The sequence below is a fragment of the Mus pahari genome, chromosome 6 (assembly GCF_900095145.1).
Source record: "Mus pahari chromosome 6, PAHARI_EIJ_v1.1, whole genome shotgun sequence".
Taxonomy (NCBI): Eukaryota; Metazoa; Chordata; class Mammalia; order Rodentia; family Muridae; genus Mus; species Mus pahari.
In genome coordinates this window covers 66,266,769-66,281,058 of record NC_034595.1, presented here as the reverse complement: position 1 = coordinate 66,281,058, position 14,290 = coordinate 66,266,769, and the positions used below count along the sequence as shown (strand labels likewise).

General features: G+C 38.2%; 1 protein-coding gene and 1 pseudogene across 5 annotated transcripts in view; both read right to left on the bottom strand.

Annotated features, from left to right (window-relative positions):
* The window catches only part of Stil (STIL centriolar assembly protein), a 41,102-nt gene that overhangs the window by 18,615 nt on the left and 8,197 nt on the right, over positions 1-14,290 (bottom strand). For 3 of the 5 annotated variants that reach the window (XM_021200126.1, XM_021200127.1, XM_021200129.1), the window contains exons 6-11: positions 12,591-12,838; positions 11,962-12,045; positions 10,367-10,453; positions 7,791-7,941; positions 5,909-6,024; positions 976-1,090 (exon numbers count right to left, since the gene is read on the bottom strand). In XM_021200126.1, coding sequence (XP_021055785.1) covers positions 976-1,090; positions 5,909-6,024; positions 7,791-7,941; positions 10,367-10,453; positions 11,962-12,045; positions 12,591-12,838 — 801 coding nt within the window. Of the gene's footprint in view, positions 1-975; positions 1,091-1,421; positions 1,528-5,908; positions 6,025-7,790; positions 7,942-10,366; positions 10,454-11,961; positions 12,046-12,590; positions 12,839-14,290 lie in introns of all 5 variants that reach the window. The other 2 variants (XM_021200130.1, XM_021200128.1) reach the window with 2 other exon arrangements.
* On the bottom strand, positions 13,578-13,872 carry LOC110323182 (annotated as a pseudogene).

Below are 14,290 nucleotides of genomic sequence, written 5' to 3'. Positions count from 1 at the left end.
AAGCCTAACATATATTATAGCCCTGGCTGTCCTGGAACTCACTAAGTAGATCAGGGTGGCCTCAAACTCAAACCTTTAATTCCAGTACTTTTAAGGCAGAGGAAGGTGGATCACCTGCCTGGTCTACAAAGCAAATTCCAGGAGAGCCAGGACTATTACACAGAGAAACTTTGGAAAACCAAAACCAAACCAAAACAGAAAAGAAAAAAGGAAACTATACTCCAATAATACTTCAGAATATTTCTCTGTTAAAGTAACTCAACTATTTCTTCTATTAATATTAAATAAGAGATAAGAGAGAAAAAGAGATGAGAGAACATTAAATCTGATATACTATAATTTTTTTTGGAAGAAGTGTTGGAGATTTTAAGCTTGAGGGTTAAGAGAAAGGGATAGGAAATTTAAGATGCCCAAAAGTGTGGGCATTGACTTCTCAAGGGAGAGTTGCCAACCATATTAATTTTCCTTCCCTTTCAATTGAGTTCAACTAAGGTAAACATGTCTAAAATAGCTCACTAGTTGGTAACAATTAAAAAACAGTATGACAATCAAGGGTTATTGGCAACTAACCTCTAAATGCAAGTGGATGTTTTCTCTGAGGACAGTAACAACTGTCTGGTACTGGTGACACAGAATGCTGAGTCTTCATGGTTGACAAAAGCACCAAATTCTGAAGCCAAAGCCCCAGACTTGGAATCCCAGCTTACTGCTTACTAGTTATGTGACCATGGGCAGCCGGCAACTGAAACCTCAGTTTTCTTACACTTATGTATATACACTATTACCTATACATGAACATATACAGTATTACTTGAATTGTATGTACCTGTGAGATATATACATATATTCTTTCATAAAAATATAATCTAATAATAGTCAGAATAACCCACATTTAAGGATGAAGTGGTACTTAAGTGCTTTGCTATAGAGACTTCAAGCTTTCTAGATGACATAGCTCATTTTTCAGAGCATTACCTTCTGACTCACTGGGTGAGGACTGGGAATCGGTCTTGGAGAAAAGTCTTCATCTTCAAGGTCAGTGTCATGCTTATTTATTGGTATTTTCCCAGGAGATAATTTTTGGAAGGATCTAAGGAGTAGAAGAGGAGACAAGAGAAACCTTTAACAAACCAGGTTGGTTTTTTTTTTTTTTTTTGTTTTTGTCTTTTTTTCTGTTTTGAATGTGATGTCATTTAGTAAATATGGAAACATTTAATTTAGTACTTGACAGCTACAAGTACTAAATTCTTAGGTCAGTGTTAATTTAGCAGGAAAGGCGGTCTACTCAGGTTTACTAATTAACTACCCCATTTAACTGATTACTGAAAGTTTAACCCTACTTAACTCCTATAGTACATCAATATTCTCTGAACACTTCTGGTTGACCACTGAACAATGGAGAAAGAACGCTTAGCACTTACTGGAAATGTATATTACAGTGTGACAGATATGCACCCTGCAATGGTTTGAATCTTCAATGTACTCTGTAGGCTTAAGTTTTGAACATTCAGATCCCAGCTTATAGCCCTATTGGAAGGAAGGTCATGGGCCGTTTAGGAGGTAGGAAGGGCCTGGCTGTGGAAAGCAGGTCAGTTAGGATGGATTTTAGTGTGATACTTGCTGCTGACTCCACCCTGCTTTATGTCTCCTGGTCCCCATGTGAAGAAGCTGCCTTCACTCAAGTCCACTGCTGTTGGGTGAGGTAGCTTCTTTCACCAGGCTTTCCCATCAAATACTGAAATCTCTCTGAAACAGTGAGCCAAAACGACCTTCTCCTTCAGCTGTATTTTTTTTTTTTAAAGATTTATTTATTTATTATACGTGAGTACACTGTAGCTGTCTTCAGACACTCCAGAAGAGGGCATCAGATCTCGTTACGGATGGTTGTGAGCCACCATGTGGTTGCTGGGATTTGAACTCTGGACCTTAGGAAGAGCAGTCGGTGCTCTTACCCACTGAGCCATCTCTCCAGCCCTTCAGCTGTATTGTTACAGCAATAACAGGAGGAACTAAGCCACACACCAACAATACTCAACACATCGTATTAAACAACCACTGTGAAAAAAGGGAAAAATCACTGAAGTGGTTTTTTTTTTTTTATATACTTTTTTTGTTGTTGTTATAACTTTAAAAAAACATGGCTGTGTATGATGGTGCATCTCTTTAATTCCAGCACAGCAGGCAGATCTCTATGCTCTACAAAGAGACTTTCAGGCCAACAAAGGTCACATAGTAAGGCTTTGTCTCAAAAGGAAAAGAAAATAATAGTATTATTATCTTTAATAAAAACTATTTTGGCCAAGCGGTAGTGGCACATGCCTTTAATCCCAGCACTCAGGCTGCAGACGCAGGTGGAGCTCTGAGTACAAAGCCAGCCTGGCCTAGAGAGAGTTCCAGGGCAGCCATGCCTGCTAAGTGGGTCCGGTCCTTAGAGTAGATCAGACTCACGTCAGACTTGGCAACAAGTGCTTTGACCTGAGTCACCTCACTGGCCCCTAAGTTCTTTTTAAAATTAACTTTGTAAGCTACCCTACATAGTTTTAGGTTTAGCATTTCACATAGATATGTTATTATGCCAGTTCTTATTCACACCCCTTCCTATGTACCCATAACTACAGTGGGAACACACTTAGAAATGGAGTATACCTCACATTTAGTCAGCTGTGGTCACTGTATCCCAGAGAGCACGCGCCACCTGAAAACAGGAACTTTTACAAAGGTGGGGATATAGGTCAGTGGTAAAGGGGTTGATTAGTACATGCAAAGCCCTGGGTTCAATCCCTAGCACTGAGACAGAGGAAATAAAATATGTACATAAAAGTTTTCTGTTATTTCATCCTAGTAAATAAACAAAATCTCATTAGGATGCTTTAGGGAAAAGGTAAGCAATAAGGAAGTTGAGAGCTTAGGATGTGCTCCTGAAAACACATCCTACATGCTGTTGAACCCTTCCTAGCAGGGAAAAAGAATAAGAAACCACAAAGAAGAATTGAAGATCTGACAGACCTTCCAAACCCTGGTGGTCTAGAGAGGGAAAATGATCACAACGGTCTCTCTGTGCAAGGTACTGCAATAAAGCAATGACAGTATCATCACAATGTGTTTTGAGTGGACAGGCAGGGTCTGTACCAGTCCATTCAGCTCTCCTGAAATATGCAAGGACAGGAAGACGACATAAGGATATCCCATGTTTTCAGTGCAGGCCTCCCATGACACAGAAAGTCAGTGCCCCAGCAGGCTCAAAAAACTTGCATTAACCCCTCAAAGTCAAAGATTAGATGCAAATGGACACAACTCAGCAGACAGCAGCACAGACAGATGTGAGCCATGCTGTATTTTATTTCCAGTAGTGATATTATTAATCCTCTCTACATGACCTCAGAGGAGAGAGGATAGAAAGGCAGAATTGACTGTAACCTCAGCAGAATAAAAGAGCAAGTAGGATAGCAGCTTAAGGCAGACAGTCCAATATGGAGGAAGACAGGGTACAGGACTTTGCACTTGAGTTATTTCTTTAATACACACACACACACAGAGAGAGAGAGAGAGAGAGAGAGAGAGAGAGAGAGAGAGAGAGAGAGAGAGAGAGAGAGAGAGAGAGAGACAAAAATGGAATGAAGTCAAATGATAAACTCAGCTTTTTTAAAACACCCAAACCAAAAGGGAAAAACTTTAAGTTGTTATCAGTCTTTCAGGCAAAATTTACTAAACTCTAAAGTGGCAGATCCTCATTAATGCTTCATTGAGAGTTGAAAACAAAAAAGTTCTCAACAATTCTGTTGTTGCTTTGGTGATGCTGGGATCAAAGCCAGGGTTTTGCAAATATTAGGTAAGCCCCTACACTAAGGCACACGCCTAGCCTCTTAACATTAAGGACTCTACTCCCTTCACTTAGCCTTTTCTTTCATAAATATTAAATACAATGGTAAAATAAAGCTTACAATTTAGAAAGTTATGACTGCAATAGACTAGAAGCACTAGTTTCCGGTGCCTTAATCTGAGGATAACTTTATGCCCACAAAGATGGAAAGGAGCACTTCAGACACTCTCTAACCCTAGTGCATCTCAGTACCTAAGTGTATGAAGGAGGCTGTGGATCTAAGACTCTAAAGATGCAGTGATTATTTGGGCTTCCTCAAGTAGACTCAACACAATCTCCTCCACCCCCACTCAGACGGCATTTCTCTGCATAACCCTAGCTTTCCTGAAACTCACTCTGTAGACTAGGCTAGCTGGGAACCTAGAGATCTGCCGGCCTCTGCTTGCCAAGTGCTGGGATTAAAGGTGTGCACCTTTGCCTGCTGACCCTGCATAAGGGTAATTATGGTCAGGATTAGAGAGAAGATGTGATGGTGAAAGCACAGGCGTGAGAGGATGAGGAGAAAAAGGAGAGGCAGTGGGAGACTTGAAGAGGATAGGCTGGGGTTGAAAACAGTGTAAGAAGCTTTGAGACAAGCAATACAGATGGTTCTAGAAGCTAGGAGGAAAAAAAAACCAAAACTCTACAATGATAATAGCCTGCCAATATTTTGGTCTTTAGATTCAAACATTTTAAATTTCTGACCCCCAGAATAAAGACTTGAATGCAGATATATCTGATACCAGCCTTTTTTCTCAATAAAACTAAGGCATTCCAATAATCAATAAAAAATTTATTTATATCTGCTTATTTCTCTTACAATATCCTAAATATATGATATTAAAGAAAGCTGAAAAGAAGGTTCAGGTTATATTTTAAAAAGCTAAGTGACTAGAGAGATGGCTCTGAGGTTACATTGTTTAAGGACTTGTTTGGATCCTAGAACTCACATGGCGGCTCAAAACCATTATAACTTTGGTTCCAGGAGATCCAAGGCCCTCTTGTGACCTCTGAAGGCACTATATACACATGGTATCCATAAATACCTACAGACAAAACACTCAAGACACATATGATAAATGAATCTTCTAAATTAAAATAAAAAGCTTTTAAAAATGGCTTAGGAATACAGCTCAATAGTAGACGACTTGCCTAGCATCTAAGTAGTCCAGGGCTTGATCCCTGGCACTGCAAAAAATAATAATAAATAAAAATATAAAGCAAAACTTACTGTAGCACTGTTAACAATAGAAGATATGAACCAACCTAAATGCCCATAGTCAGAAGAAAGAAGAAAGAAAATGAGTTTCCTCGGTCATGAGAGTGGCGTAATGATATTCTCAGGAGAATGGATGGGTCAAAGATAGTTTAACTGAAATAAACCACATTTAAATGATTAATGTTACTTGTCTTCTCTAATATTTGGATATAGATTTAGCTGTGTGTGTGTGTGTGTGTGTGTGTGTGTGTGTGTCTGAAAACCAAGTGGGAACTATTTAAGAGGAAGAGGGAAAGGAAGTGGACAGCAGAGGAGTGCAAATGCACAAAGCACAGAATGTATGTGTAAGAACATCATAACAAATTCCTTCATTTTATGCTCCTACTAAACAAATGAATAAAATACTTGAGAAACAGTCAAGGCACCTGCCAGGATGATTTAAAAATAAAAATAGTTTCTAACGAAAGAGTCAAAGGACAAACTAAAATTTCTTCAAACAAACCAGCAAGAAAACAAAAAAACCCTAGCATTCAAAGAGCTTTGAGCTGAGTTTATCAAGTAACTACCAGAAATAATTGGAAGTCTTAAAAAGAAAATCATGCTTATTTATTTCAGGGCCGGGGAATGCATGCCTCCACACAGAGAGGCCAGAGAGCAACTCCACAGTTGCTTTTCTCCTTCCTATATGTGGGTTCCAGGGATCAAACTCAAGTGGATAAACTGGATAGCAAGTGACTTTATCCATTAAGACATCTTACTTGCCCCCAAAATTTTAATTACTGAATGAAAATAAAAACTAGTAAAGAAAACACATGGTAATAATCTTTTACCTCTTAACTGAAAGAGTCTTAGAAATCTTGCTAAGAACCTCTGCCTCGGCTTCGGCATCTTGACTCTCAGCACTGAGTTCGAAGTGGATTGGGTTTTTGCCAGAAAGTTCAACGTTCTGAAATGAAGTAGGTCATACTTTAGGGATTTGACTTAAAATAGCAAAGAATCCTATTTCTCCAAACTGTAGCTCTGGATCACTGACAAGAACACTTCTGATGTCTGTAACCTGCTTCTGTAGGATGCCTGGCTTATTGCTTTGTTAAGTGAAAATAAGAACCTAAGCCTGTATTATGAAACTCATTCAGTAACCAGGGATGCAGTGAGTACAGTAATATAAAAATGTATTCATGAAATGATACAATCCATAAAGGAATTCAAAGAAAACAGATGAGTTGAGTGGAACCATATGGTTAATTTGGAGTTATTCAATATTCTCATAATAAAATAATGAATATATTTTATTCAAGACCTAAGAATAGTAATTTAATAAAAAAAAAAAAAAGTAGTGTTATGGTCAGAATCAAAACAAAAGTAGACAGTTGTAAGCCTAGCTACTAAAGGAGTGTGATACAGGAGGATTATTTGAGCCAAAGATTTTGAATCTAGCATGGGGAAAATGAGAGGGTGTCATTTATTTTTAATTACTATTATTTGTTTTGCTTTTTTGAGACAGAGCCTCACTACATAACCCTGACTACCCTGGAACTGATTATGTAGACCAGGCTGGCCTCAAACTCATAGAGATCTGTCTTGTCTCTACCTCCTAAATGCTGGGATTAAAGGCATGCATCACCACACTTGGCTTATCCTTTAAATTTAGTTTTTGTATGACAATTTCAAAGACCTACTTTCTCTGTAACAACTACCTAGATGCATCATTTATTTTATTTTTAGAGACAAGGTCTTAAAACAAATGCCTGGCTCTCCTGGAACACAGACTAGCCTCTGAACTTAGACTGCTTTTGCCTACTGAGTACTGGGATTAAAAGCCTGAGCCAGTAGGCTAGGCTCCAAGATGTATTTTTACATACTTTATTGCATCTCCTAGGACTGGAATTACAGATTGCAGTGAGCCACTAGGGGATGGCCGGGAAACTGAACCCAGGTCCTCTGGAAAACAGTCACTGAATGCTCTTAACCACTGAGCCATATTTCTGGCTCCCACAAAAATCTTTTATATGTTATTAATTAGACCCACATATGTTAAAAAAAAATAAGTGACAACAAGGAAAACATCAAAAATTAATCCTCAGCTGGTCGTGATGGTGTAAGCCTTTAATCCTAGTACTTGGGAAGCAGAAGCAGGCAGATCTCTGTGAGTTCGAGACCAGTCTGGTCTATAGAGTGAGTTCAGGACAGCCAGGGCTGTTTACACTGAGAAACCCTTTCTCGAAAAATAAAAACAATAAAACAAAAACACAACAACAACAAATTCTCAACAGTACAAAATAATACAATGAATAAGCTACTGAAAAACAATGACTAGAAGAATAAGAACTGATGGTAAAATTTTAGTTGATTCACCTTGTTGGGTGAGGCATCTCTGCTTGCCAATGGTGAAGGTGTTTCCAGAGTGGACTAAGTGATGAAGACACACCCAGAGCGCACTTGGTATCACCCCACTGGCTGAAGCCCTGACTGAATGGAGGAAAGACAGGGGCATGTCTATATTCCTGATGCACTGCTTCCAGGTTAGCCAGGAAGTTACCCCACAGTCCTGCTACCATGATGGTCTGCTTTAGCACATGCAACGAGACAACCATACAGATACTGAAGTCCCTGATCTGTGAGCTGTAGTAAGGCTCCCCTTTCTGGTTTATATCAGATATTTTGGTCTGAGTGATGAGAAAAATAACACACACAGGTAGCAAAAGCACTTACATTGAAAAGATGCAAAGTCTCCTTGTTGGTTAGTAACTGAAACTGAAGGTCGGACGTCCTACTGTCACAAGGAAGGCATTCATAAAACTCAGGTTCCTTATGTGTCAATGAATAAAGAACTATGATGAAATTCCCAGATTCTGAAAAAACCCTAAACAAAAAAAACAGCATTGAATTAAATTTTTGTGATAATAACATTATAACAAAAGATCTCCTGGGTAAGTTTCCCAATCTAGTCAGTGGCTTATTTAAAGTATGTGGCTTACCTCTTAATGCTAACAATTAAAAGATAAGCTTAGTTATTTTTATGTATATAAATGTTTATCTGCATATGTGTACCTGCACAACATGCAGGCCTGAGGCCCTTGGAGGCAGAGAGCCAGTATGAGGGTACTGGGAATCAAACCAAGTGTAGTCAGCGCTCTTAACCACTGAGACATCTCTCCAGCCCCCAAAGTTACTAATTTTTCAATAAAAAACATTCTATAATAAAATATATAAACACTCTTTGTAAAACATCAAAGAAAACAGGAATATATAAAATGGAAAATGAAAACTTCCCCACCCAGCCTCCACTTCAGCGAGTGAGCGAGCAAGTGAGAGAATCAAGAATGCACACACAATCACACAATGGTACACACATCTAGCTACTTGCAAGTGTAAAAAAGATCACTTGAGTCCAGGAATTCCAACAACCCCTGAGCTTTTACTGAACATCTACTGTCTATAGAAACTTAAAACAAGATGAATAATTTGTAACAAAATTTAAGTGTACTAAATCTAGAAAAGAACCAATAACTAACATTTAGCACCCTGAAGAGATGGCTCAGTGGTTAAGAGCCCTCGATCCTCTTGTAGAACTTGTTATGTAGCTCAGGTTGGCCTCAAACTGGTCCTTCTGCCCTAGGCTACCAGTGCTAGGATCACAGGTAAGGCAGGCCTCATAATGTCTGGCTTGTTTGAGTACAAACAAATAAAATTCACTTGGAAAGCAGAATAAAATATATAAACTATAACTATAAAAGCATTAGAAAAAAGGACAGAGCTTCTTTTATTTATACTCCTAGAATGTGAAATTCCTAGGCAAGAAAGAAAAGGGAGGAATTTGACTAAAAAACAAAACAAAAACAAACAAAATAACCTTGGGGTTGAGGCTAGAGAGATGGCTCATCAGTTAAGAGCACTCGTTACTCTTCTAGAGGACCTGGGTTCAATTCCCAGTATCCAGTTGGTAGTTTACAACCACCTGTAACTCCAGTTCCGGGGGTACAATGCTCTCTTCTGGCCTCCATGGGCACCAAGTATGCAAGTAGTATAGAGACAAACATGAAGGCAAAACACACCTAAAACAAAATATACAACACAACAAAATAAAATAAATAGAAGGGTGTTGGGGGGCTGGAGAGATGGCTCAGTGGTTAAGAGCACTGACTGCTCTTCCAAAGGTCCTGAGTTCAAATCCCAGCAACCACATGGTGGCTCACAACCATCTNATGGTGGCTCACAACCATCTGTAATGAAATCTGCCGCCCTCTTCTGGAGTGTCTGAAGACAGCAACAGTGTACTTACATATAATAAATAAATATTTAAAAAAAAAAAAAAAAAAGAAGGGTGTTGGGGTCTGGAGAGATGCCTCAGCAGTTAAGAGCACTGGCAGCTCTTTCAAAGGACTCAAGTTCAATTCCCAGCATCCACATGTCAGCTCACGACTGTCTGTACGTCCAGTTCAAAGATGAAGCATTCTCACACAGACATACATGCAGACAAAACACCAATGTACATGGAGGGGGAAAAAAAGCTTGGAGATAGAGGTCAGAGCTGTACAAAGCTTTGGCGTGGAGACCCAGCACCATCAGAAAAAAGAAAACAGTCCGGGGAAAATACCACTAACTAAAAATTAAATGAAATGACAATCTAAAGGAAGAAAGTTTCACTCTAAGTATTTATATGTGCAGAGAGAAATAGGGAAAGAGAGAAAGGAGGGGAGTGCATGACTTTGAAAATATGAGAAAGAAGCAAATTGCAAGAGACAATAGTAAAAGACAACACTCAGAAATGTCATAAATGCTGGAAAAGAGCATGCTCCTATTAGATTAGCAAAGACTGTCAAGGCTTCTGTAACCTGAAATAACAACTCACACCTATAGCTCTAAAACTCAAAGAGGCTAGGACAGTTAAGACTGCCTTGAGTTCAAAGTCAATCTGGGCCACACAGTGAGCTCAAAACCATCTTGGCTACAGATTAAGACCCTGTCTCAAAAGACTGAAGAAAAAGTAAACAAAGACTTGCCATTCATCTTTCTTGAGTTAACATCCTGCCTCTCTGTCCTTCTGTCTAGCCATACTAGCATGCTTACTGTGTGATCTTTCACTCAGTGCCTCTCAAGTTAACACATCCTATATGATCGTTACAAGCTTACCTTCTTACTATTTAGTCTTACTTAATATGAGGCTTATTTTCCTTATAAGTGCACATTTATTATGTATTAAAGCAGTGTATAAATTTTAACTGAAACCAATATACTATAAACAGAAGCAATCAAATTAAAATATTATAGAATAAAATATCACTTGCCTTTCCTGAATAGAAGAACTGAATATGTATCTCAAGCAGCAAGCCCATACCTGAGGGCTATAGATATGTATAATTCCAGTCAGCCAGCTAAAAGAAATACAGAAAGTATATCATCAGCGAAGTAAGGTATGGTTGCATGCAGCTATACTCCCAACTGCTAGACGCTGAGGCAAATTCTAGGGTAGCAGGACTACACAGAGAGAGCTTACCTCAAAATAAAAAGAAAAAAATCACTACAGTTTTTAAAATTTACATACTTCGGATCACACGCTTTCCAAGATCGATCCTTGACAAGCAACAGTAGTACATTAAAAACTTGACAAATAAAAAAAATCACACTGCCAAGTCAGAGGCAGACTACACTAATATCTATGGCAACATAAATACATCACATCTATATACAGAAAGAGACAAGTACATGGTATGTATTCTCTTCCATTTGGATGTGGGAGAGAAAAATGGTCTGGGGTGGGGAAACACAGGTTTCTGAATAAATGAGCATGGACTGGAAAGGAACAAAATCAGAGGAGACCAAAGTTTGTGGCCTAAAACTAGAAATTGTGAAGAGTTAAAATGCTATTATATACATATAGGTATCCCAAAATATAGAGATATCTTACAAGAAAATGCCCACAACTGCCAGGTGGTGGTGGCACATACTTTTATTCCCAGCACTTGGGAGACAGAGGCAGGCAGATCTCTGAGTTTGGGACCAACCTAGTCTACAGAACAAGGTCCAGGACAGCAAGGGCTACCCTAAGAAATCCAGCCTCAAAAAACAAACGACAAAAATGCTATAATTACTTCTTTCTAATTAATTAATTAATTTAATTTTGTTTGTTTATTTTTTAAGACAGAGTTTCTCTGTGGCCTTGGCTGTTCTAGAACTTGCTCTGTAGACCAGGGTGAACTTGAAATCACAGAGATCTGTTTGCATCTGCCTCAAAAGTGAAAAGATTAAAGGTGCATGCCATCGCTGCCCAGCCACAAGCACTATGTTTATTTCATTTCACAGGCAAATCATATACTAATTATTGACTACTTTTTTGCATTTGCAAATATCTTTTCTTTTTCGTGCTCTCTCTCGCTCTCGCTCTGTGAATGTCACCTGAGTTTGAGTTTAAATTCTTTGAGAAGGGATTTTAAGCCCTAACACAGAACCAAACATGCTATGCACACAAAAATACCTATTAGACACTGAATAAATGAGTTTCTGAATCATCTTTCTCAATGTCATTAACACACTAACTGTAAAGAAAAAACCATTAACACTAAAGGGACTTTCTATACGACTGCTTTCAACAGATTTTAAATTCTATTATGTTGAGCCCTGGATTCTCTATAAAGACAAATTTAATGAGAAGCCTGGAGACCTTCAACTTCAACTAGGATTCAGAAATATTATTTAGCTGATTAATAAACACACACACACACACACACACACACACACACACACACACAAAACCCAAAAACCAAACCAAACAAACTAACAAGAGGAACAAAGAAAACCCAACCAAACATAAAAGCCAACGGTTTCCCCGATTACCTGGATACACACTAAGCTGAGAGGTTTTCTTAAGTAGAATAATACTCACATTCCCACTAATGGTAGAGAATAAACCTTGGGATCTGATTCCAGCAAAAGTAACAATTTGCGTGTTTCATCCATAGTAATATATCTAAACAGAAGAAACTTAAGTAAGAATAATTTCAAGTGTGTGCTTTCAACCCTCAAAAGCAAACTGAGTCTTGAAACTCGGTTCTATTTAAACAAAACTCTATTTTTGGTAGTGGATGAAAAAGAAGCCACAAAGAAAATATGCGAAATGTTTTGACCTATTAAAATAATCATTTAGGATTACATACTTAAAATATTTTATTCAACTTTACTTACATATTACTTTAAATAGTGTTAACACTAAAGAGGACAATTTGAGAACCAACTATGCTACTGAAAAAAATGAATGCAAGTATCCAGGCAACTTGATAGGACAAATGTGACTTTTCAGTGTAAGGAACTGCATTGAGGGAGGGATAACTAATCCTCTATACATGACACTCTTCTAACTACTGCCAAGGAGCATAAGAACTAAACACAAAACCCACTTTCCCTAACAGGAGATGGATCTCTGACATGTAAACTGATTACAGGAATTAGTGTTATTGAAAAATACATTAATTCAATCAATACTTATAAGCTTAGACTAATGGATCTTTTACTTACCCATGTTTATAGGTTCCCTGAACTTGAGAAATATTCAGATTACTACTTAAGTTTCTTGCAAGTGCTGTAGGAATAATGGGGATAGGCTTCACAGGTACACACTTGAAAGAATTTGCTAGAGTTACTGCTGTCCATTGCAAGTTAAAATCCACACCATCCAAACTCTCCCTGGGGGTGATTTGGGCTCGTAAGCAAAGCAGCTTTCCACAGTCCAAGAAATCTTTGCTACACACATGGTATTGTAAAGCCTGAGGAATCAATATTATATAATTATTTTAAAACCTTGAAATGCATCCATATCTTTAAAGTTCATTTAACAATGCTACATATACCTCTATGATATCTTACATTAACAAAATTAAATTAATTCTAATTCACATTTCACTTCTTATTTTTTTCATATGATCAAAGATTATGTGAATAATTTAATCAAAGCAAGTACTCAGCTCCATCATAAGTTTCTAACTTGGATTTCCTAGCAGCTCTTTAAATTCATGTTGGGCAATTATCACCCCTAATAAGTTTTACTACAGTGGAGTGGTGGGGTATAGAACACAATTAAGATTCGGCCTTAGGGAATCTCAGTCACGCACTCCTTTTTGGTTCCTTCCTCATTATTCAAATCGGGGTACCTCTTCTTCCATACTTAGCCATATCTACTGTGCCCTTTTTATTCTTACAGCTGCCACTGCATGTATGTTTGCATACACACACACACACACACACCACCTAACGTAGTCAATCATCATTCTCTCTGACTTCAGTGAGCCTGCCTGATCAGATCTGACAGATTGTTTCTTTTTCAGAAATCTCTAATAACTCTATATACAAAGAAATGTCTTCATCCAATAAAGCTCTCTATAATTTTTTTTAATTTTAACAAAAACTTCTCACAGCATTTATTGTTACCTAATGATAATGTGCAAGTAAAACAAGTTGAGTAAATGTAGCTTGCAGCAGACATCTTTAAACACACTCAAGTGCCTTCTCGACTTCCCCCAGGCTTCACCATTCACTGCTAGTTGGAAACACTTTGGAGCAGAGTAATATTATCTCCTTTTAGCATGATCCAACCCAGTTGTTTTCTTGACTTTGTTTTAGAATGAATCTTTTCTGCATCATCTAATACGAGGTACATGTACTCATCAAAGCCAATAACACAACCCTCTATCCGCATATTCACTTGCTCATACAGCCACACCTGGATTCGAGATCTATTCTGCAAGTATCTGAAGATAAGGTTGATGGGCTGTACCATCACCTGCTGTACCTTCTGTCCCATGGTGGAAGTCACAAAGACCACACAAGTAGGAAGGCCCGGAAACGGGCAGCTCTCTATAGTTTAAATGAATACTCCAGTCTAATTGCCCTTAGCAAAAGTCTACATACCATTAGCAACCCTGGGCACTTCCTGAACCTTCTTTCCTGTCTCGGTCCCACTGCTTCCTCATCTGGAATACTAGCCATCTCTAGCCTCAAGAAACCACATTACCTTTGATTTTTAAATCCATAATGATTCAATCACACATTACAAATAATTCTCAAATCTGTATGACTTATCAAAATACTATAAGCTACACACACTATCATTCTCATATATAATTAAAAATAATGCCATCTACACTTCAGATACAGGATTCAGAGGACCTGAGTTGGATCTGACCCAAAGCATCCTACCTGAGGACTAGTTTCCACAGCAC